The 23,867-nt window shown below is 51.8% G+C and overlaps 1 protein-coding gene across 1 annotated transcript in view; it reads left to right on the top strand.

The window, feature by feature from the left end:
- Window positions 1-23,867, top strand: part of MYO7B (myosin VIIB) — a 79,323-nt gene that overhangs the window by 8,633 nt on the left and 46,823 nt on the right. Inside the window, exons 5-15 of the mRNA XM_025404793.1 lie at window positions 1,342-1,463; window positions 5,421-5,563; window positions 8,171-8,284; window positions 9,702-9,855; window positions 12,629-12,705; window positions 13,752-13,871; window positions 14,165-14,307; window positions 16,304-16,514; window positions 16,954-17,089; window positions 20,854-21,017; window positions 22,417-22,554. Of these exons, the coding sequence (XP_025260578.1) occupies window positions 1,342-1,463; window positions 5,421-5,563; window positions 8,171-8,284; window positions 9,702-9,855; window positions 12,629-12,705; window positions 13,752-13,871; window positions 14,165-14,307; window positions 16,304-16,514; window positions 16,954-17,089; window positions 20,854-21,017; window positions 22,417-22,554 (1,522 nt within the window). The remainder of the gene's footprint in view (window positions 1-1,341; window positions 1,464-5,420; window positions 5,564-8,170; window positions 8,285-9,701; window positions 9,856-12,628; window positions 12,706-13,751; window positions 13,872-14,164; window positions 14,308-16,303; window positions 16,515-16,953; window positions 17,090-20,853; window positions 21,018-22,416; window positions 22,555-23,867) is intronic.

Genomic DNA, 23,867 nt, shown 5'->3' with positions numbered 1-23,867 from the left:
GGTTATTTGATGAGCTTGTGTTTATAAACACGCCTGGCGTTTGACAGGCACTCAGGGGAGTCCACAGCTATCACTGGAGGTTTGTTGATCTCACTCTGCTTTGCTGGCATAGTGATTGTGGGTATTTTGATCATAACTTTTTAAAAAAGGTAATATTTTGGCCGGGTGCGGTAGCTCACACCTGTAATCCCAGTACTTTGGGAGGCTGAGGCAGGTGGATCACCTGAGGTCAGGAGTTCAAGACCAGCCTGGCCAACATGGTGAAACCCCATCTCTACTAAAAATATAAAAATTAGCTGGGCGTGGTGGCCAGCACCTGTAATCTCAGCTACTTGGGAGGCTGAGGCAGGAGAATTGCTGGAACTGGAGGGGGCAGAGGTTGCAGTTAGCCGAGATGGTGCCATTGCACTCCAACCCAGGCCAACAACAGCCAGACTCCGTCTCAAATAAAGAAAAAAAAAAGACAACATTTTCAGGCCAAGCATGGTGGCTTATGCCTGTAATCCTAGCACTTTGGGAGGCTGAAGCGGGCAGATCAGCTGAGGTCAGGAGTTTCAGACCAGCCTGGTAAAGATGGTGAAACCTTATCTCTACTAAAAATATAAAAATTACCTGGGTGTGGTGGCAGGCACCAGTAATCCTAGCTACTTGGGAGGCTAAGGCATGAGAATCACTTGAACTCAAGAGGTGGAGGTTGCAGTGAGCCTAAATCATGCCACTGTACTCCAGCCTGGGAGACAGATTGAGACTCCATCTCAAAAAAAAAAAAAAAAAAAAAAAGTAATATTTTCAGATGAAGCAATATCTGGGATTTGCTTTAAAATAGTACAGGAGGGGAAACAAAATCGGCTAGGAGTTGAAGCTGGATAATGGGACTGTAGGAGTCTGTTATGCAAACTCTAAAGTGTAGGAATCCTCTGGGGATCCTGCGAAAATGCAGATTCTGATCAACAGAGCCTGTGTGACCTGGGCATCTGCCTTCTGAGCCTCCTGCTGGCCTGTGGGCCATGCTTTCATTAGGAAGACATTGAGTCATCTCACTCAGCCTTCTGTATGTCCTGGGCACTGTGGTGCTGACCCTGGAATGAATCAGATCCAAGTGTGCCAAGGAGCTTGCAGCCGAGCAGAGAAGAAAAGACAAACACAATAGCGTGTACAACACAGGCAGCCTGAGACCCACAGGGGACTTCAGGGCTTCAATGCAGTGGGATATCTGCAGGGGAGAGGCCATCCTTGTCAGACTGGCTCAGAAAGCAGGACTGGGGGTTTGTAGGAGAGTTGAGTGGTGTTGAAAAAAATAGTTGTTGTGTGGTCTCATGTCCCTGCACACCCTTTTTGCAGTGGCGAGTCTGGGGCTGGCAAGACGGAGACCACCAAGCTCATCCTGCAGTTCATGGCCACCGTCAGTGGCCAGCATTCGTGGATTGAGCAGCAGGTCCTGGAAGCCAACCCTATCCTGGAGGGTAAGCATCGCTCTGGGACCCGCCCTTCTCCCCCAGCCCCACGAGAGCCTTCCTGCCAGGTGGGACCATGGGGAGGGACAGGATAGGCCACAAACCTTCAGCAACTCCTCCAGACCCTTGGGACACAAAACACAAGGGTGGGGTGCATGGTAGGGATAGGGGGGCCAGGCAGCACAAAGGGGAAAGATTGAGGACTTAATAAACTTTCAACAGGTGTGTTTTCCACGGGATTGTAAGGAGTATTCTTTTTAAAAAGGGATCCAAGATCAAATCAATTTGGCAAATGCTAGATGTGTCTGTTCAGTTGCTGGAACTGAACTGGAAAGCAGTTGCTGGGCCACGGTGAGGACTGCAACAGGTTTATCGAGGGGTAAACCTGCAGAAGACAAGGTGGGAGGAAGCAGGAGTGGGCAGGATGAGTCTTCAAACTTGGATGCTGCTCAGACCCTTAGGAACGGGAAAAGGAGAGGAAGCAGCTTGGGTCGGGAGCGGCTCATGCTGTGATGCAGATCTAAGTCTCCGCCAACCCAGCAGGGGGCTCTGGAGCAAACTCCTCCTTAGAAGCCTCTTGCCTTTGCCTGGGTGACCCGGCCTCAGTCTTGTTAGGGCTGCCCGGAAGCCTGTGGCCTCGGCCCCAAGGCTGTCGGCTGCTGTCTCTCTCGTGTCTTTACAATTGAAGTTTGCTTTACATATAGTAAATATTCACCTTTTTCAATATAGTAAATATTCACCTTTTTCAATATAGTAAATATTCACCTTTTTCACGTACAGTTTCGTGAGTTTTGACAAACGCATACAGGCCTATGGCTCCCATCATCATCATGAAATAGAATGTTCCCACCACCCCCCAGATCTTCCCTCACGCCCCTTCGTAGTCACCCCGTCTTCCGGACCCCTCCCCTGGCAACTGCGGATTTGTCTTTCCCCTGCCTCCCTTCATAGTTTTGTCTTTTCCAGAATGTCATAGAAGTAAAATCACAGGGTTTGTAGCCTTTTGTGTCTGGTTACCTTGGCTATTTGGGATTCTTCCTTGTTGCTGCCTGCATCAGCGATTCATTCCTTTTTAATGCTGAGTAGAATTCCACTGCGTGGAGGTACCACAGCTTCTCCACCCGTTTAGGACATCTGGGTTGTTTATCGTTTTTAGCCACTAGGAGGAAAACCTCTATAAACATGCACATACAGGTTTTTGGGTGCACATAGGTCTTTCCCTTGGATAAATATGCAGGAGTGAAATTGTTGGCTCAAAAGGCAAGTGAGCCATTTTACTTTGTCAGAAACTTCCGAAATGTTTTCCAAAGTGGTCGCAGCATTTTGCTCTCTCACCAGCAGAGCAGGTTGTCCTGTGACCCCACCAGCACCTGGCATGGTGAAGGACATGGTCTGCCCTCTGACATGTGTGGAGCATGCTTGTAACTCCCATGGCCCTGACGACGAAGGATGTTAGCGTCTGTCCGCATGCTTACCTCCCCTCTGTATATCTGCTCGGGTGAAGTGTTGGTTCAAATCTTTTGCCTATTCTTTCATATTCTTTAATTGGTCTATTTCCTTACTAATGAGTTATTTTTGCTTGTTTTTTGTTTTTTTGAGACAGAGTTTTGCTCTTGTTGCCCAGGCTGGAACACAATAGCATAATCTCGGCTCACTGCAACCTCCACCTGCCGGGTTCAAGCAATTTTCCTGCCTCAGCCTCCCGAGTAGCTGGAATTATAGGCATGCGCCACCACACCCGGCTAATTTTGTATTTTTAGTAGAGACAGGGTTTCTCCATGTTAGTCAGGCTGGTCTTGAACTCCCGACCTCAGGTGATCTGCCCGCCTCGGCCTCCCAAAGTGCTGGGATTACAGGTATAAGCCACTGTACCTGGCCACTGGTGAGTTTTAAGAGTTCTTTATGTGTTCTGGATACAAGTCCTTTCTAAGATAGGTGTTACATCTTACATTATGTCCAAGTTTGTGGCCTATCTTTTCATTCTCTAGACAGTGTCTTTTGCAGGGCAGAAGTTTTAAATTTTTAAAGTTCAATTTGTCCTCTTTTTTCTCCTATGGGTCATGTTTTTTTGTGTTGTATCTAAGAAATCTTTGCCTAACCCAGAGATTTTCTCCTATGTTTTTCCTATATGTTTTGTAGTTTTAGATCTTATATTTAGGTTGATGATCCAGTTTATGATTTACATTTGTGATCCGATATTTTTCTATAGTGCAAGGTACACAGCACAGAAAAGAAGACTTTTGGCTGGGCGTGATGGCTTACACCAGTAATCCCAGAACTTTGGGAGGCTGAGGCAGTCAGATTGCTTGAGGTCAGGAGTTCAAGACCAGCCTGGCCAACATGGGGAAACCCTGTCTCTACTAAAAATACAAAAATTAGCTGAGCGTGGTGGCGTGTGCCTGTAATCCCAGCTACTCGGGAGGCTGCGGCAGGAGAATCGTTTGAACCCAGGAGGCAAAGTTTGCAGGGAGCCGAGATCGCACCACTGTTCTCCAGCCTGGGCGACAGAGTGAGACTGTCTCAAAAGATAAAAGATAAAAAGACTTTTCTGTCTTTCCTTCCTTCTTCCTTTCTCACCTTCTTTTCTCCTTCCTTCCTTTCTTTTTCTCTTTCTCTCTTTTTTTTTTTTTTTTTGCATGTAGATACTCTATTGTTCCAGTCCTATTTGTCAAAAAGACTATTTTTTCTCTATCGACTTACCTTTGCACCCCTGTCTAAAATCAATTGACCATCCATGTAAGGGACTGTTCCTGGATTCTCTATTCTCTTCAGTTCCTCTCTCTGTCTATCCTTTCACCAGTGCTCCAGTGTCTTGATTTCTGTAGCTTTATAGGAAGTGGTGCAAGCAGAGAGCATGTGCCCTCCAATTTTGTCATTCTTTTTCAAACTTGGCTATTCTAGATCATTTACCTTTCCATATATAGTACATTTTAAGATCGGCCTGTCAGTTAGTACAAAAAAAGAAAAAAACTGCCTGCATCAGATTCTTTCTTGAAGAGACACCCAACCAATCACCCCCATGATGGCCACACTGGGCTCAATAAGCTAAATAGGTTTCATACCTGTGGCACTTCTCAGAGGCTTTGCCGTGCATTCAGATTCCTTGAGAAAGAGAGACAAGGTGCTGTGTTTCTTAAACCTACTTCCCCAAGGAACCGTCTTCCTCTGTTTCATGGGACTATGCTGGATGCTGCTATTCTGAAACTGCATCGTAACCATTAATGGGCCATAAAATCAGTCTTCTAGAACAAATCAAATATCATAGAATAGAAACACCCCAGCACATCACTCTTCATAAGAACTAGTACTGAGTATTTTGTTCTAACTTTGTGTGTGCAGGTGGACATGTGTATATACTAGGATGTAATGCAAAATATCTTTCTTACTGTGGATCACATCAGAAGAGCTTGCAGAAACAGCTTTACAAAAAACACTTTGGAACGTGCTGCCTCCTGATCTGACTGCCTCCGTGTGTCCTGGCCTTGACACGCTGTTGCCAGTCCCCATGCCAGCTTGGCCTCTCCATATCAGCCTCAGCCCTGCAGCCTGAGCCATCTTTCTAAGCTGCGAATCTGCTCCCACACTCTCTCAGAAGCTTTACTGCTTCCCTTATCACTGCAGAATGATTGCCCAACTTCTGAGACTGGCATTTAAGGCTCTGTGCCACCTGGCCCTACCTACTAACTAGTTCTGTCTACCTTCCACTGCTTTCCTCCTGTATCCCACACTCTGACAAGACTTCTGCGTCTGCAAGTGCACTTCATGCTTTCTGACCTCTGAGGTTTTCCCCGAGGTTTTTGTCTTCCTCTTAGCGGGCCCTTGGCTGCCATCACTGTCTGGCGCAGCAGTGCACATTCTTCAATTCGAGCTTGGCCACCTCCTCTGAGCAGCCCTCTTAGATGATCCCACTCATATTACATTTTCTCCTCTCTGCTCTCATCATGGCCGTCGCCTGCGTACCTTCAGCCTTTGGAAACGCCAAGACAATCCGCAACGACAACTCAAGCCGCTTTGGGAAGTACATTGACATCTATTTTAACCCCAGCGGGGTGATCGAGGGCGCACGCATCGAGCAGTTTCTCCTGGAGAAGTCCCGGGTCTGCCGGCAGGTGAGGCCTCCACCCGCCCAGGTCGGGAGTTGAGGGAATGGGGGAGGTTTCCAAGAGGGGCCCCCTTTCAGCTCTCTCACCTCTCCTCCCGTCTTCCCCAGGGGCCCTCCCAGAACCCACAGGCCTCACTGGATAATGAGGGCTCTTCCCCAGTATTCCAGGACAGCAAATGATAGAAATTTTTCCATTTTGAGCGGGGCTCAGTGGCACATGCCTCTAATCCCAGCACTTATGGTAGGCCAAGGCAGGTGGATTACTTGAGGCCAGGAGTTCAAGATCAGCCTGGCCAACATGGCAAAACCCTGTCTCTACAAAAAAATACGAAAAAAAAAAAAATTAGCTAGGCAGTGGCACACACCTGTAGTCAGTCCCAGCTACTTGGGAGGCTGAGCCATGAGAATTGCTTGAGCCTAGGAGGTAAAAGTTGCAGTGAGCTGAGATTGCACCACTGCACTCCCGCCAGGGCAACAGAGCGAGACTCTGTCTCAAAAAAAAAAAAAAAAAAAAGAATTTTCTCCGTTTTGAATTTTCCATTCATATAAATTTCTTCTTTCTTTGGTGCCCACCAGTCCTCATCTCTACTAGAATTAATTCTGAGACTAGGCTAGTTAGGTGGCTGTATCTTCAGGTGTGTTAGGGGCCATGGCAGAAAGACACAGATGACAGTATCCCAAATGCCACATGGCCAGGAAGTACAGAGGCATGTGTCCTGTGTTGTCACCTCAGGCCCTGTGCTCAGGGGGCCCCTTGCTTGGTTTCAGGCTCTGCTATTGCCACCTTGAAATTGTTACTAGCTTTTGAGCAAGAGGGCCTATGGTTCCCTTTCACACTGGGTGATCATGGAGCCAGTCCCGATGGCAGGGATCCCAACACGTGGCACCCACAACAGAAGAATTAATGCACCTGTGTGTGTGTGGGGGGGATGCTCTCATATGATGGCATAACCCCTAACACATGCATGTGTGCAAATGAGCACACACACACAGAGGGGGTCCAGAGGGGAGAACGCCACCAACAGAGGGGCTGTGGCTGTGTGAGAGGGACACATGCCTCGGCACTGTGGCAAGCTGAGAAAGAAGGTCACATTTAGTGACTTCCCCAACCTGGTGCTATACTTTTCCTGTTTTATCTCATTTGACCTTCACAACCATGAGAGGTAGGACTCTTTATCCCTGTTGTACAGATGAGAAAACTGAGTCCAGATAAGTTTGGTCCCTTGTCCAGGGCCACAGAGAGAGCACATGGCGGAGTCTCTCTGCCCTGTCCAGAATCTCCTACCTCTTGATACAGTGGTTGCTGAATTCATAGACCTTGTCACCCAAAATGGGCAGGAAATTTCTAAAGCAGGTGAGAAACAAGCCCTGCCCAAGAAAAGAGAGAGATTTAAAAATTATGGCATATCTATACTACAGAGGAGGAGGTCTGTCCGTGTTGATGTGAAGGATCACCAAGAGATATGTTTAGGTGAAAAAAAGGAAGTTGCAGAACCATAAATATGTTTTGTGTAAAAAAGAAAGAAAGAAAGAAAAGACAACTATTTATAGATATGCTATAAGTAAATGTTTTTTAAAAAATGTATAGGTTCTGGGGCGGGGAGGAGGGGATTTAAGGAAGGGGAAGGCAGGGTGGAAAGGAGCTCTCATCTTTTTGTGTTTTGAGACAGGGTCTCACTCTGTCACCCAGGTTGGAGTGCAGGGGTGCAATCTCAGCTCACCCCCGCCTCTGTCTCCTGGGCTCATGTGATCCTCCCACCTCAGCCTTTTGAGTAGCTGAGACTAGAGGTGTTCACCACCACGTCCAGCTAATTTTCTTATTTTTTGCAGAGATGAAGCCTCACTATATTGCCCAGGCTGCTCTCAAACTCCTGAGCTGAAGTAATCCTCCTGCCTCGGCCTCCCAAAACTGCTGGGATTACAGCCCAACTGAAACTCCCATCTTTTAACACTACTGTATATGCTTCAGATTGTTTGATTTTTATGAGAATGCATTTATAAATAGTGTTTCAAAAAATACGAAAGGCACCCTAGGCAACATGGCAAAACCCCATCCCTACAAAAAATACAAAACTTAGCTGGGCGTGGTGGTGTGTGCCTGTGATCTTAGCTACTTGGTAGGCTGAGGTGGGAGGATGGCTTGAATCCAGGACTTCGAGGCTGCAGTGAGCCGAGATTGCACCACTGCACTCTAGCTTGGGTAACAGGGCAAGACTTTCTCTCGGAAAAAGTTTTAAAAATGCCGAAGGCCTAGGGAGCCCTGTGGCTGTCAGATCTCTCGTGGGCCACTAAGTACCTGTGAAGAGAGCCCTGACTCTGTGCCATCACTCCTGGCCTGGGGACTTTGGACACAGCAGTGTCAGGGCTTCGAGGAGCAGTCAAGATGCAGGGAAATGCCTGACAGGAGTTCTCAGAGCAGGGATGAGACAGCTGCGGAGGCCCAGGATAGGGACAGCAACCAAGCCAGGCTGGCCCTGGGTCAGTGCCAGAGCTGCTCCTGGCTGAGAGACTTGGAGCAGAGGCCAGGGCTGGGCTGGACAGAGGCAGTCTGAGGCCCTGAGGCCTCAGGGGAATGGCCCACGGATCTGTCTGGAACGCCCTCTCTCCCTCCCAGGCCCCTGAGGAGCGGAACTACCACATCTTCTACTGCATGCTCATGGGGATGAGTGCTGAAGACAAGCAGCTACTGAGCCTGGGCACGCCCTCCGAGTACCACTACCTGACCATGGTGAGCTGCCCACCTGCCGCCTCCAGTAGCCAATGGAAGGGAGGAAAAAGAGCTGGTGCCGCTTCACCCTCCGTGACAGCTGCAGAGAAGCCCAATGCTGGCCAGGCCCCTGAGGCAGGGCTGGTTCCCTTTCCCTCTCCTCGTCAGCCCCTCTGTGCTGGGAATCACCTTGTCCGCGTGCTTCCCGCTTCCCATCACATGTACCCCATGCCCCAGGCTGGACCTCATCTTCCTTTGGTCCTCACTGGATGACAGGCTCCCGGTGCCCAGTGGGCCACACACAGGGAGTTGCCCACACGCCTCCTGTTCCTGATTTCACTCCAATGGTCTGTCCTTACAGGCCCCCTAAAACACAAGCCCCGAGCCCCAGGAAAGCAAAGCCCTTCCTGTGCTCCCAGCTGCACCTGCCACCTAGGACAGGGCAGCATCACAGCCATCGCTCATTAGCTTAGGTGCCCTGGCTGTCAGGGGAATTGCACCTCCTGGTTTATTGACCACGGAGTGGACCCAGAGCGCTCTGCCTCTGGGATCTCTCCCATGCAACCCTCTCCCCTGGGTCCACTGCTCCAATGCCTTCACCAGCCCTTGCCTGGACTTCATGGGCCCCCCCTTACCAGTCTCGACCTCTAATCTGTCATCCACCCTGTAGCCAAGGCACTCTTCCTGTAGGAAGGTTTGCACCATAGTGTCATGCTTTGGATGGCACTGCTGCAGTGACCCCTGTGACCTGTAGGGTAGAAGTCCAAACTCCTCGGTGTGGTTTCCAAGTCCCTCCAGGATCTGCCCCTCTGCCGACCTCTCCCTTCTCAACACCCACCCCAGCCTCCCCGCAGCCCTGTCCCTACCTCCCCACCTCGTGGCCTTGCTCCCATCATCCTCTACCTAAACTGCCCTCTGTCCTCAGAGACAGTGGGGCCAGCTTTGCACCTCCTCCAGGAAGCCTTTCTCCACCTCTCGATAGGGCTGGCCCTAGCCCCTGTGGTCTGGGCACCTATAACAGGCAAATGGCCATGGCACGGTCCCTGGCTCCCTGCCTGCCCCCCTGGATGCCCAGCACAGGGCCTGGCCCATGGCGAGCCTTGGAAAGCGTTTCTTAAAGGAACAAACCCACAGTGTGCCCCAGAGAGACAAGGCAGGCTCGAGTAGGCACGAACGACAAATAGAGGATCAGAGAAGAAGTGTGAGTTGGCCAAGGTCACACCGTGGCCAGATGCTGGTGCTGGCTGCAAGGCCCGATCATGCTGTGGCTACTGTGTCATGATTCTGCCTCTGAAAAGAATTATATGTGGTTTCTGAGCGTGGACCCTGCCTGGTCCACCCAGTGCCTGTGAAGGGCAGTGTCTCAGCTTTGCTGGCCCCAGGATGGAGGTGGTGGGGCAGGGGGTGGCCCCATTAGCTGAGGCTCCCTGTCCCGCAGGGGAACTGCACTTCCTGTGAGGGGCTCAACGACGCCAAGGACTATGCCCACATCCGCTCGGCCATGAAGATCCTCCATTTCTCTGACTCCGAGAGCTGGGACCTCAGCAAGCTGCTGGCTGCCATTCTCCACCTGGGGAACGTGGGGTTCATGGGTAATGCCGGGTCTGCCCCAACCGCACCCTTGGGAAGGGGGCGGGCAGGGGACAGGAGCAAGAAGGCATCTCTAGGGGTTCTCACAGGAAGGGTCCTGTGGTCCCACCAAGGCCTGGAAAAATACATCTAAAAACTTCAGCTGTGATTTTGCAGGCCTCGTGAGGTGAACGGGAAAATGTCAAAGCTTAAGGTTCTCCACAGGTGGAGACTGTGGCCAATCATCCCCTACTTTTAGCTGGGACCCCAAAGGGCTTCCCCCTTAAGGTTCAGGTAAGCCAGAGTAAACAAATCCATGCATGAACTTGCAAACCAGGTTGTGAGCATGGGGCGGTCTGGGGATTACGGTGTCCTGACCCGTGAACACACTAAGCACCTAACGGAAGTTACTGACAGTCCTCACTGAAAGAAAACACCAGCAAGTTAGATTACAAATGATTCCTGCAGGTAGGTTTTCAAACACAACATCCAGCATGAAGCCAGGAAGAGATAGGAACAAGGAAATGAAATACTATGAACAAGAACCGGCAGAAATAATAAACAGTAGAAATCGATCCACAAAGATTTCAAAGTTGGAATTATTAGACACAGACTAGAGAAGTTCTGCTTACTCTGCTCAAGAAAAGAAGCAGCCGGCCGGGCGCGGTGGCTCAAGCCTGTAATCCCAGCACTTTGGGAGGCCGAGACGGGTGGATCACGAGGTCAGGAGATCAAGACCATCCTGGCGAACACGGTGAAACCCCGTCTCTACTAAAAAATACAAAAAACTAGCCGGGCGAGATGGCGGGCGCCTGTAGTCCCAGCTACTCGGGAGGCTGAGGCAGGAGAATGGCGTGAACCCGGGAGGTGGAGCTTGCAGTGAGCTGAGATCCGGCCACTGCACTCCAGCCTGGGCGGCAGAGCGAGACTCCGTCTCAAAAAAAAAAAAAAAAAAAGAAAAGAAGCAGCCAAGCTTGAAAATTTAGACAGCGAATGGGAAACTTTGAAGACATTACAGATGTATAAACGAACCACATAGAAATTCCGTTCTAAAATAAAAAAATACGATAACCAAAATGAAGAACCCAATGGATGGTTTAAGGGACTCCGTGCCTGTCTAGGAGAGGAAATGTGTGAGCTGGACGGAAAGTCAGGAGAAACTGTGAGTACGGCATGGAGAGAGCAAAGGTGGGAAATGTCAGAGAGAGGGTGGAGACTGGGAGGACGCTGTAGGCAGAGGGAGCACACCTTTCGTCAGAGTCCTAAAGGAAAGGAGAGACAAAGGGGCACAGGCAATATTTGAAGAGATTAGGGCTGGTTCTAGAATTAAGGAGAGACCATTCACAAAGCAATGGGAAGGGAAAGACTTTTCCAGAATCTGTTCTGGAGCAATGGGGTGTCTGTATAGAAGACAAGAGCTTGGGCCACCATCTCACGCCGTGTGAGAACACTGGCTCCAGGCGAGCCGCAGCTCGGCTGATCTGTCGTCTATCAGCCAGACTGCACACTTCAGCCGGGGAAAGGTGGGTGCTAACCAGAGGTGGGCACCGGAGCCTGGGACAGCATCAGAAACACGACACTGAGGAAGTGAAGCAGGCACAAGAGAACGCAGACAGATCCACTAACATAACGTTGTTTGTTTGTTTTTGAGACAGGGTCTTGCTTTGTTGTCCAGGCTGGAGTGCAGTGGTGGGATCTCAGCTCACTGCAACCTCTGCCTCCCGGGTTCAAGCGATTCTCTCAACTCAGCCTCCTGAGTAGCTGGGATTTACAGGGGCCCGTCACCACAGCCTGGCTAATTTTTGCATTTTTAGTAGAGATGGGGATTTCACCACATTGGTCAGGCTGGTCTCGAACTCCCGACCTCAGGTGATCCTCCTGCCTTGGCCTCCCAGAGTGCTGGGATTACAGGTGTGAGCCACCACAACTGGCCCACTAACATAACATTTAAAAGCAGGCACATTAAACGCTGTTTAGGGACTCTATGTAGGGAATAAAAAGATAAATAAAAAGCTAGGAAGTTTGAAGTTGGGAGGATGCTTACCTCTGGAGGAGAGGGACACAGTCTCAGCCTGCGAGGACCTCGGAGGGCTGTGGGTGCTGGCAGAGCCTAGACTTGGCTTTAGCGGTGGTTCCATGGTGCTGACTTTATTCTTTACAACACAGCTTTGTGTTTTATGCACTTCTTTATCTGTATATTTTATGTCACAATTTTTTTCAGTTTAAAAAAGAAATAAAGCAAAAACAAAGAGACCCAAAGGTCCCATCCCCCACCAGCCTGGCACGTCCTAAGCTGGAAATGGTTGAAGAGGAGGAACCGGAAGCTGGGAGGCCAGTCAGGAGACGGTTGCAGTAGAGCGGGGCCTGGCTTACAGCTGGAGCTCCATTAGTGCTTTGCTTCCTGTGACTGAATGAGAGATGAAATGTTCGGGTTTCTACACCCAGCAGCAAGGATTGAGGGGCCTGATGGCCCATCTCTCCAGCGCCAGTGTCTGCCGTGTTTCCCAAGTCAGACTTCTCCCTCCAAATAGGCCCACCTTTCTTCAAACTTCCCTTCGACCCAGGGCCCTGGTCCCCTCAAGAGGAAGTGGTCTGCCAGGTTCACCAACAGCTAAGGTGTCAATGACCCATGGTCTTGGGGACCATGACCCAGGACCCTGGGAGAGGCTGTGGCTCACGCCGGGGCAGCTGTTCTCTTGAGTGGATCTGGGGCTACCGTGGGCCCGGGCCTGTCGGGACCTGGCTCCCATCGCTCTAGGCTGCTTTCCCACTCAGGATTCCTGATTCTCTCTCTAGCTTCAGTCTTCGAGAACCTGGATGCCTCAGACGTGATGGAGACGCCTGCCTTTCCCACTGTGATGAAGTTACTGGAGGTAGGGCTGCTGTGTCCACAGCTTCCATTTTGGTGGGTGGCCCCAGAGGTCTGGGCAGACAGACCCCTGACACCTGATTCTCATAACCTTACCCAGGCCCCCACCCCTCTCCCAAAAACCCCTCCCTTCTATATGCTGCAGGTGCCTGAGGGCGGGCGCAGAGTGGGGCAGTGGCAAACAGAGCAATGGAATGGCCAGTTTGGCTTTAACGAATGTTCCCTCCCTTTCCCCACATCCCCTCCTGCTTGTCGATGGCCCTGTCTCAGCGTCCTCGCCCTCCGCCCTGTCCAGTCCCTACACTCCCCACTCGGACCCCAACCTACCCATCAGACCAGCCCTGCCCTGGGCCCTCACCCCGCAGGGCTTCTCCCGGGGTTGCGCTATTCTGGGAGACTGGAATGTGAGTCCGGGGTCCATCCCTTTAGCCTTCCTGGTTGTTTCTCAGGCCAAATGCAGCCTCGGCCTAGAGGAAGGGCAGCAGGCCCTGAGTGAGGGGCTACCTCTGCAATGGCGACATGGCAGCACCCCATGTCACCCCCACTGACAGTTCTGGTGGAAAATGAATAGAATCAGGAGCAAGAAATAAATACATAAAGCAATCACATTAGGTACATTTCGCTATTAACATTCTTCTTTTGGTTCGAGGGCACTCAGATACTCTGGGTTTTGTCAGCTCCAGTGGAGGGCTGGCCCAGCACACTCACTTGCTCCTTTAGACTCTCAGCCTTCAGGCGGGACTGATTTCGCAGGGACATGCCTGAGGTCTGGCCTCAGAGCCCTCCCTCACCCTGGTTTTCCAAGGCCAGCCTGGGGGAGCCAGCCCCTTTCTCAGCCCCCGGGAGACCCACTAAGGGCTTGGCCCACCAAGCTGGAGAATCCTTCCCTAACAGCTCCCAGGGCCCTGGCCCTGGCCTCAGGCTCCGCCCACCCTTAGGTGGGCATAGGTGCTTGATCATGAGAGGGAACAAGACTTGGCAGAAGCGGGTCAGAGTGCTGGGCCAGGGACTGCTCCACGGGTGTGACACAGCCCCCACCTGCCTCCCCAGGTGCAGCACCAGGAGCTCCAGGACTGTCTGACCAAGCACACCATCCTCATCCGAGGGGAGTTCGTCACCAGGCCCCTGAACATCGTCCAGGCTGCTGACCGGAGGGACGCCTTTGTCAAGGTACAGAGCTGCGACAGCAGGGCTCACATGGCCATCTGTTGACCATGGCTCTGCTCCTTGCTGTGCCGGTGGAGGGCAGGACGCAGCAGAGGTCCCTGGGCAGGTCCCCACTCTGCCAGTCACCTGCCTGGTGACCACGGACTCCTCAGCCTCTTGGGCCCGGGTTTCCTGCCTTTGAAGGAGGGATAACATCTGCAGTAGGTCCAAGACATTTGGCCTCTCCAGGTGAACTTGGAGTTGACCTCCTCCTGAGCCTGCAAGCCCAGGATTCTCCCACCCCTGTGTCTCTCCAGGGCATCTATGGGCACCTCTTCCTGTGGATTGTCAAGAAGATCAATGCCGCCATCTTCACGCCACCAGCCCAGGACCCCAAAAATGTGCGGAGGGCCATCGGCCTCCTGGACATATTTGGCTTTGAAAATTTCGAGAACAATAGGTATGAAGATCTCAGATCCCAGCCCCACTGCTTCCAGAAAACAGAAGATAAGCCAGTTCCTCTTTTTTTTTTTTTTTTTTTTCTTTTTTGAGACGGAGTCTCGCTCTGTTGCCCGGGCTGGAGTGCAGTGGCCGGATCTCAGCTCACTGCAAGCTCCGCCTCCCGGGTTCACACCATTCTCCTGCCTCCGCCTCCCGAGTAGCTGGGACTACAGGCGCCCGCCACCTCGCCCGGCTAGTTTTTTGTATTTTTTTTTTTAGTAGAGACGGGGTTTCACCGTGCTAGCCAGGATGGTCTCGATCTCCTGACCTCGTGATCTGCCCATCTCGGCCTCCCAAAGTGCTGGGATTACAGGCTTGAGCCACCACGCCTGGCTGCCAGTTCCTCTTGAAGAGGGCAAGTTGGAGGGAGGCCATCACCCTGCACCCAGGCCTGGCAAGTCCCAACAGGTCTGCGTGCTCTGCATGGGGTGGCTACTGTGCCCTGCCATCTAGAGAAGGCCGTACAACTAAAAGCTGTCCCTGAGAGCCAGGCTGACGCCCGGCATGTGTCACCCCTCTTGGACCACCTGCTCTCCTCATGAGCCAGAGTGGATTACCACATGAGGTCAGGGTTGAAACAGAAATCAGTAACGTGGATTCATCTGCATCTGGCTGGCTTATCATCTTAGGTAGTGGGGGAAGCTAGATGCATTTGTGGACCATCCCTGACTTTTTAGTTTGTGGGGGAAGGCAAGGCAGGACTCCTCTGACCTGGTGTCCCAGTGTCCTGGCACCCCAGACTGGAAGCTGGAGAGCTGTAACCAGGAGGCAGGTCAGAAGATAGCTGCCAGGTGCGACTGTGATGAAGGCTGGGGGTCGGATAGACAAAGGTGGTGAGGGGACCAGGCGACAGAGCCAGGCCAGGCCAGGCCAGGTGATGCTCAGCGGTACTATCACCAGCAAGAGGAGTCCCATGAAGACTGGGATAAGCAGGTTGGCAACACTGGCTTTGCAATTTAGCTTACCTGAGCCAGCTCATTGAAAGGGCTTGATGGGACAGAGACCAGGTCACTGGCTCCAGGAAGCAGAGGCCTCTGCGCCCTGTGTGAGGAGCCGGGGGGCTAGCCTGACCTTGCAGGCCCCTGCCCAAGGCCTGTCTCTAAGTGAGGTCTGATCTGGGAGTGATTTAGAAGGCCCCCCTTGGACAGCCAGGATTGTCAAGACACAAGCCATTCCACATGCAAGCATGCTGGGAACTCAGCCCTCCCAGGGCCAGCCGGGGGTGCAGGGCAGGGGCCTGCTCACTGCAGTCAGGTGGGAGAGGCAGGGCTGGCAGAACTTAGCCCAATGCCAGCTCAAGTGTGATTCGGATCACTGGCATCTGGCCCTGGGAGGGACAGGTGTTGAAGATAGCATGGGCCAGACTTTGGCAACTGACGGGAACTGGAGAGGAGGGACAGAGACGGAAACTCCTCGGTTTCTGACTTGAGCCAGGGGTGGTAGGTGGAGGGGCCATTTCCCAAGGCAGGGAATGCAGGAGGAGGTGCAGGTTGGAGGATCTGGGAACGGAGGCAGTAGGGCGTATGCCTGGTTGATGCAGGGGGGCCCGGCAGTCAATGCTGGGTCTCCGGAAGCTCATCTCCATAGCAAGGCTCATGGGTGGGGCTGCTAGTGTGCACTCAGACCACAAGAATTGTTTCAGTGTCAGGTGGGCAGGCCTGGCAGAGGACCCGGCAGGCAGCTGTGAGAAGCTGAAGGCGAGGACTTGATGATATGCTGAGCCTCCTCGTTTCTCTTTTTGCCGTGGGGTGGAAAAAGTGACGGTGATGGAGGCAGTCAGAGGAGAGAGGGTGTGCAGGAATGAGTGTGCATCTGTGTGTACACGAGATGTGCATCTGTGGGCATATCTGTATGTGGCTGTGTGCAGATGGCTGGTGATCCTATGGCTCCAGCCTGTTGCAGCGGGGACTCAGCTGGCCCCACTCCACCCCTGGGCAGTGACTTTGCCTTCACAGCTTCGAGCAACTCTGCATCAACTTCGCCAACGAGCACCTGCAGCAGTTCTTTGTGCAGCACGTGTTCGCCATGGAGCAGGAGGAGTACCGCTCGGAGAACATCTCCTGGGACTATATCCACTACACCGACAATCGGCCCACCCTGGACCTGCTGGCCCTCAAGCCCATGAGCGTCATCTCCCTCCTGGACGAAGAGAGCCGCTTCCCACAGGTGTGTGTTCTGCCGACCTTCTGGTGGAGGCTCTGCTTTGGGTCTCCTCTTGGAGGCTGGGAAACTCCACTCGGGTGGGCCGCATGTTCTGAGAGTCACTGAAACCTCTGCCAGGAATAAGCAAAAGAGCCCCAGCCGAACCAGACAGACCCTCCTCTCCAAGGCCCACTTCTCTGACGGCTGGGGTCCTCAGACAATAGTTCAGAGAGTGGAGCAGAAGAGCTGGTGGTGGAGGGTGGCAGACCCAGCACTGCTCCCAGCTCAGCCCTCACTCCCTGCAACGAATCACTGACCCCTGGGCATTAGTTTCCCATCTATACAGAGGCCCTCAATCATTCTGAGCCCAGATTGCTTTGCCTCCATGAGGAAGCCCTGGAGCCTGACCTCCCCATGGCTGGACTCTGGGACCTCAGCCCATAGGGTGTCTGCGTTCTTCCAGGGGACAGATCTCACCATGCTGCAAAAACTGAACAGTGTCCACGCCAACAACAAGGCCTTCCTACAGCCCAAGAACATCCACGATGCAAGATTTGGCATTGCCCATTTTGCCGGCGAGGTGTACTACCAAGCAGAAGGTGGGTGCAGCTCCTCTCATGCCCCCTCCAAATCTGGACCGCGTTCCAGGGAGACCGTGGAAAGCAGGCTCAGAGGATGGGGCTATTTTGCAGCTCTAGCAGTGGGGCAGAGGGATGAGCAGTACGGCTTCTACTGGAGAAGGAAAATGGAATGGACCAGGCATGTTTTGCTTTGTTTTTGGTAATAACTCTATTGAGATAGAATTCACACACCATGTTATCTACCTATTTTAAGTGTACAACTTGACTGTAGTACATCCAGAGTATACTAATGATTGCCACCATTTTAGAACTTTTTCGCCACCCCTAAAAGAAACCCCTCATGAGCAATCACTCAGATTTCCCCCCCCGGGCAACAACTATTTTCTGTCTCTATGGATTTGCCTATTCTGACTTTTTGCATAAATGGAGCCATACAATACATGGTCTTTTGTGGCTGGTTTCTTTCACTTAGCATCATGCTTTCTTTTTTTTTTTTTTTTTTTGAGACGGAGTCTCGCTCTGTCGCCCAGGCTGGAGTGCGGTGGCGCAATCTCTGCTCACTGCAAGCTCTGCCTCCCAGGTTCACGCCATTCTTCTGCCTCAGCCTCCCAAGTAGCTGAGACTACAGGCGCCTGCCACCACGCCCAGCTAATTTTTCGTATTTTTTTAGTAGAGACGGGGTTTCACCGTGTTAGCCAGGATGATCTCAATCTCCTGACCTCGTGATCCGCCCACCTCGGCCTCCCAAAGTGCTGGGATTACAGGCGTGAGCCACCGCACCCGGCCAGCATCATGTTTTCAACGTTCATCTATGTTGTAGCACGTGTCAGTGCTCCATGTCTTTTCATGCAGAAAACATTCCATTATCTGGAATGTTTGTTTATCTCGTCATCAGTGGATGGACATTTGGGTTTTTTCCACTTTTTGCCTATTATGAATAACACAGCTACGAACACCCATGTACAAGTGTTAGTGCGGGCATATGTTTTCATTTCCCCTGGGTATCTACCTAGCAGCAGAATTGCTGTGTCATATAATAACTCTATGTTTAACTGTTCGAGGAACCGCCAAACTGTTTTCCAAAGCGACTGTACCATTTTACATTCCCACTAGCATTGTATGAGGGCTCCAGTTCCTCCGCATCCTCGCCTACACGTGTGATTGTCTGTCTTTTTCATTATAGCTACCCTAGTGGGTTTGAAGTCTCAGTGTAATTTGCATCTGCATCCCCCGATGGCTAAGGATGTCGATCACCTTTTCATATGCTTGTTGGCCATTTGCACGTCTTCTTTGGAGGGATGTCTACTTAAACGCTTTGCCCGTGTTTTCATTGGGTTGTCTTTTTATTGTTGAGTTGTAAAAGTTCTTTATTACTCTGGATACAAGTACCTAATATGTGATTAGTAAATTATTTTCTCATTCTGTGGATTGTCTTTTCATCTGCTTGATGGTGTCCTGTGAGGCCCAAAAAGCTTTCATTTTGAAGAAATCCAACTTATCTATTTTCCTTTCTTTGCTTGTGTCATATCTAAGAGTCCAGGGTCAAATATAAGGTCATGAAGATTTATCCCTATGTTTTCTTCTAAGTTTTTTTAGTGTTAGTTTTTACATTAGGTCTTTGACCCATTTTAATTTTTGGGATATGTTGAGAGAGGGTCAGTAATGGTTTTGATTGAAGAAGTGAAGGCCTGGGGTGGTCACCCTATGGGTGTGCTAGGAAAAACAAGGAAGGTGACCATGGGCTGCTGTGGTCAGGGGCGGCCAGAGGGTCACTCTCTGCACCTCATGTGGAGAAGTGAAGAGGTGTTCTGGTCTATTTAAACTGGGGACAGGAATCCAGGGATGATTCTTTTGAGTAGAGGGTGGTCATTTACTCAGAACAGGCTAGGCATTGGGAGGCCAGGGGAGAAAGGGAAAGGTGCCGTGGCTCCTTCATAGTTCCTGCCAGATCCTGGCTTTGGGCTCTTGGAAAAGGAAGAGGCTGGAGCCAATCGGACCTTCAAGGTCCTGGGACACAAAGAAGATACTGAGCCCATCCTCCATGGGGCAATTCAAGGCTGAGTTTTATTTTTTGAAATGATAGGAAACTTACATAATGCTAAGATTAAGGTCGATTCTAGATTTTCTGGTTGCAGAATTCTAGAAATATTAATTAAAGCTAAGCCTTCTTTTTATTTTGGATACCCTGTTGTGCTAATAACCTCGGCTTCACTTACTCTGCCTATTGGAATACTGAACCCAGGAGTGTCTCAACCCTCCCCACCCCGAAAACATCCAGGGAGCTCCCTGCCCCTGGTGGGGAACTCTGCCTGAGCCTCAGGAGCGCAGGGTGTCACTGAGTGTCTACCGCCCGCCCAGCACCCAGTGCAGCCCCCCTGGTGCCGCTCCCCTCACAGACACCTGCAGGAAGAGGTGGGAAACAGGCTCCCTTCCCTCTCCCACCCTTGACTCTGCCTCTCCAGATCCACAGCAGGCTGTGCAGGTGTGCACAGGGCATACCACTAAAAGCTGGGCTGACTTAAGGGGAGCAAAGTGAAAGAGGAAAGTCAGGGTCGTGCCCTTGGGAGTTGGTCCTTAAAGACCAAGCAGTGCAGCCCCTGGCCTCATGGAGCCTGGCTTTGAGGAGCAGCTCATCTTGTCAGTGTGGTTCTGTCCCTACTGCAGGACTAAGCCATTCTTAATGATGGCTGAAGGGGAGATGTGGGATCTTCTCAACCCCTGGAGCCATGCCTGTATTAGTCACTAGGGCAAGAGTAACAAACACCACAGACTGAGTGGCTTAAACAACAGCAATTACTGTCTCGGAGTTCTAGAGGCTGGAAGTCCAAGATCAAGGTGTTGGCAGGTTTAATCCCCTTATGAGGCATCTCTCCTTTGTATGCAGATGGCCATCTTCTCCCTGTGTCCTCATATGGCATTCCTTCCCTGTTTGTGTCTGTGTCCTCATCTCCCCTTCTTTTCTTTCTTTTTTTTTTTTTTGAGATGGAGTCTCACTGTGTCACCCAAGCTGGAGTACAATAGTGTGATCTCAGCTCACTGCAACCTCTGCCTCCCAGGTTCAAGTGATTCTCCTGCCCCAGGCTCCTGAGTAGCTGAGATTATAGGCATGCACCACCATGCCTGGCTAATTTTTGTATTTTTAGCAGAGACAGTGTTTCACCATGTTGGTCAGGCTGGTCTCAAACTCCTGACCTCATGATCCACCTGCCTTAGCCTCCCAAAGTGCTGGGATTACAAGTGTGAGCCACCGCACCCGGCCTCATCTCCCTTCTTATAATGACACTAGTCATACCGGATTAGGGCCCATCCTAATGACCTCATTTTACTTTAATCCCCTCTTTAAAGGCCCTATGTCCACACACAGTCATGTTCTGATGTATAGGGTGTTAGGACACCAACATATGAATTTTAGGGGACACAATTTAGCCCATGACACTGCCTTTCTCCTATTATTGGAGGCTTCATCTATTTTCAGCCTGAAGGAGCCTTAGCCCTAGCGGGATCTGCCCAGAGACAGGAGGACGGTGGCAGCTTAGACGAGGGGGCTGGAGTGGGAATGGGAATTTGGGGGGTCCAGAGTTTAGATGGGAGGAGTTACTTTGTGCTGGGTAGATGGTGGGGGCCATGCCTGGCTAGAGGGGTGGGGAGCATGGCCTTAGTGGGGCCTGTGCAGGAGGGGGTTCCTCTAGGCATCCTGTATTCCCCCCCACTGCCCTTTTCTTCCCCACGGGTGGGCAGTGATGGCTGAGCTGGGATGCTGGGTGGGTCCCGTGTCCCCATAGGCTTCCTGGAGAAAAACCGAGATGTGCTGAGCACAGATATCCTCACCGTGGTTTACTCCTCCAAAAACAAGTTTCTGAGGGAGATATTCAACCTGGAGTCAGCAGAGACCAGGCTGGGCCATGGGACCATCCGCCAGGCAAAGGCAGGAAACCATCTCTTCAAGGTGGGCTCCCAGGCACCCTCCTGGGTCTCTCACCCCTGATGGCTACAGGGCCAGACATATATGTACAGGAAAGACTGTTTTAATCACCTGTGGGTCCCCAGCATGCAGCAGGCACTTGGGAAACCTGCAATGGATGGATGGGCGGATGGATGGATGTGTGGGTGGATAGGTAAATGGATGGGTGAATGGGTGGGTTGGTGGATGGATGGGTGAGTGGGTCGATGGGTGGTGGGTGGGTGGATGGATGGGTGGGTAGACGGATGGGTGGGTGAGTGGATGGGTCGATGGGTGTGTGGATGGTTGGGTGGATGGATGGATGGATGAGTGGATGGATGGATGGGTGGGTGGGTGGCTGTGTGGATGGGTGAGTGGATGGATGGATGGGTGGATGGGTGGGTGGGTGGATGGATGGATGGATGGGTGGAAGGATGGTTCGATGGGCAGGTGGCTGTGTGGGTGGCTGTGTGGGTGGGTGGATGGGTGAATGGATGGGTGGATGGGTGGGTGGATGGGTGAGTGAGTGGATGGATAGACGGATGGGCAGGTGGCTGTGTGGGTGGGTGAGTGGATGGATGGATGGGTGGGTGGGTGGATGGATAGATGGATGGGTGAGTGGCTATGTGGATGGGTGAGTGGATGGATGGATGGATGGGTGGGTGGATGGGTAAATGGATGGGTGAGTGGGTGGATGGATAGATGGACGGGCAGGTGGCTGTGTGGGTGGGTGAGTGGATGGATGGATGGGTGGGTGGATGGGTGAATGGATGGATACATGGGTGGGTGGGTAGATGGATGGGTGAGTGGGTGGATGGATGGGTGGGTAGACGGATGGGCAGGTGGCTGTGTGGGTGGGTGAGTGGATGGATGGATGGGTGGGTGGGTGGATGGATAGATGGATGGGTGGGTGGCTATGTGGATGGGTGAGTGGATGGATGGATGGATGGGTGGGTGGATGGGTAAATGGATGGGTGAGTGGGTGGATGGATAGATGGACGGGCAGGTGGCTGTGTGGGTGGGTGAGTGGATGGATGGATGGGTGGGTGGATGGGTGAATGGATGGATACATGGGTGGGTGGGTAGATGGATGGGTGAGTGGGTGGATGGATGGGTGGGTGGATGGGTGAATGGATGGATGCATGGGTGGGTGGGTAGATGGATGGGTGAGTGGGTGGATGGGTGATGGGTAGGTGGATGGATGGGTGAGTTGATGGGTATGTGACTGGATGGGTGAATGAGTGGGTGGATGGATAGATGGATGGGTGGGTGAGTGGGTTCTTGACCAGGTGGATGCACCACCCCACCTGCAGGGCCTTGGCAGCAGCCCTTGCTGGACTATGGGGTCAGCTGTCCCAGGACATGGCTCCTGGGACCCACCTGTGCTTTGTGCTTCCATTCACAGTCTGCAGATTCAAATAAACGGCCCTCCACCTTAGCAGGCCAGTTCAAACAGTCTCTGGACCAGCTGATGAAAATTCTGACCAACTGCCAGCCTTACTTCATCCGCTGCATCAAACCTAATGAATATAAGAAGCCGCTGGTAATGACAGGAGGCTGGGGCACAGTAAAGGAGGGAGGAGGAGGAGGCTGATGGCCTCTAGGGTTGTGGTCACTCCCTCTGCCAGGGCCTGGCTAGTGTCAGAGCTGTTACTGCCCCTACCTTACAGATAAGTACACTGGGGTAAGGCGACCAGTCTAGGTCATGTGAAGGTCAGTGACCTGCAGGGCTTTGGTTGCTGAGACCTCCATGCATCTTCTGTGTGTTCTTGGCCTGGCTCTTTGCTGCTGTGAGCCTCAGTTTTCCCTTTTGTAAAGTCAGACTTGCTCCTGCCTGCAGGAAGGCCCTGAGGGTTGGACATGAGGTTTGCAGCACATGTCCCATGTGTAAACCACGCTCAACAAAGGCAGCAATCAGTAATAGGACTTCAGAGGCTGACACCACTCCTTTCACCAAGCCCTGCAGAAAGTCATCTTTACCTGATGTGAGATGGTGAGGGGGTGACAGCCTACTCCCCGCCCATAAGGAAGTCCCTGCTTCACTGGCTGGGGAGTCTCACCCAGAGCCTGCATATGCAGGGATTCCCCAAACTAGGAGACATCAACTGAAACAATATAAAATGGTTTTATCCCCATAAGGGAATAAAAATATTACATGAAATTAAATGCTTTTTTGGAAAGAATAAAACTATGTGAAATTAAGTTTGATCTGGGTGCAGTAGCTCACGCTTGTAATCCCAGCACTTTGTGAGGTTGAGGCGGGAGGATTGCTTGAGGCCAGCCTGGGCAACATAGCAAGACCTTATCTCTGCAAAAAAAAATTTAAAAGTATAAAATTAGCTAGGTATGGTGGTATGTGCCTATAGTCTCAGTTACTCAGGAGGCTGAGGGAGGAGGATCACTTGAGCCCAGGAGGTCGAGGCTGCAGTGAGCTATGATCACACCACTACACTTCAGCCTGGGTGACAAAGCAAGACCCTGTCTCTAAAAAAATTAAATGGGGCTTGCCTTATGAAATCTAGGTTGCATCTTCCTTGAAGGCACAATAGGCAGATATGAGATAACCTGTCTTGTTCCTTAACTGCTGGGAGAAGTAGCTGGGCTCCCAGAGACCCCTGGCTCATTCCCACCCTGCCTACCTTGGGAGCTGGGAGCTGCAGGACAGGCAGGCAGGCCTGAGGCTGAAGCTCAGGGGTTGAGAGTGCCTCTGGCTGGGACATCTCTCATTGGTGGCAGCTGCCCTGCTGTGTGGTATGTAGGGGGAAGCCCAGATAGGCTCAGGGTCCAAACCCAGGTTCAGCCCCTTAGAAGCGTGACCCTGTGCCTCAGGCACCTCATCTTTAAATTGGAGCCAAT

Source organism: Theropithecus gelada, chromosome 12 (assembly GCF_003255815.1).
Source record: "Theropithecus gelada isolate Dixy chromosome 12, Tgel_1.0, whole genome shotgun sequence".
NCBI classification, from domain to species: Eukaryota; Metazoa; Chordata; class Mammalia; order Primates; family Cercopithecidae; genus Theropithecus; species Theropithecus gelada.
The sequence above is the reverse complement of the archived record's forward strand: the minus strand, read 5'-3'. Positions and strand labels throughout refer to the sequence as shown.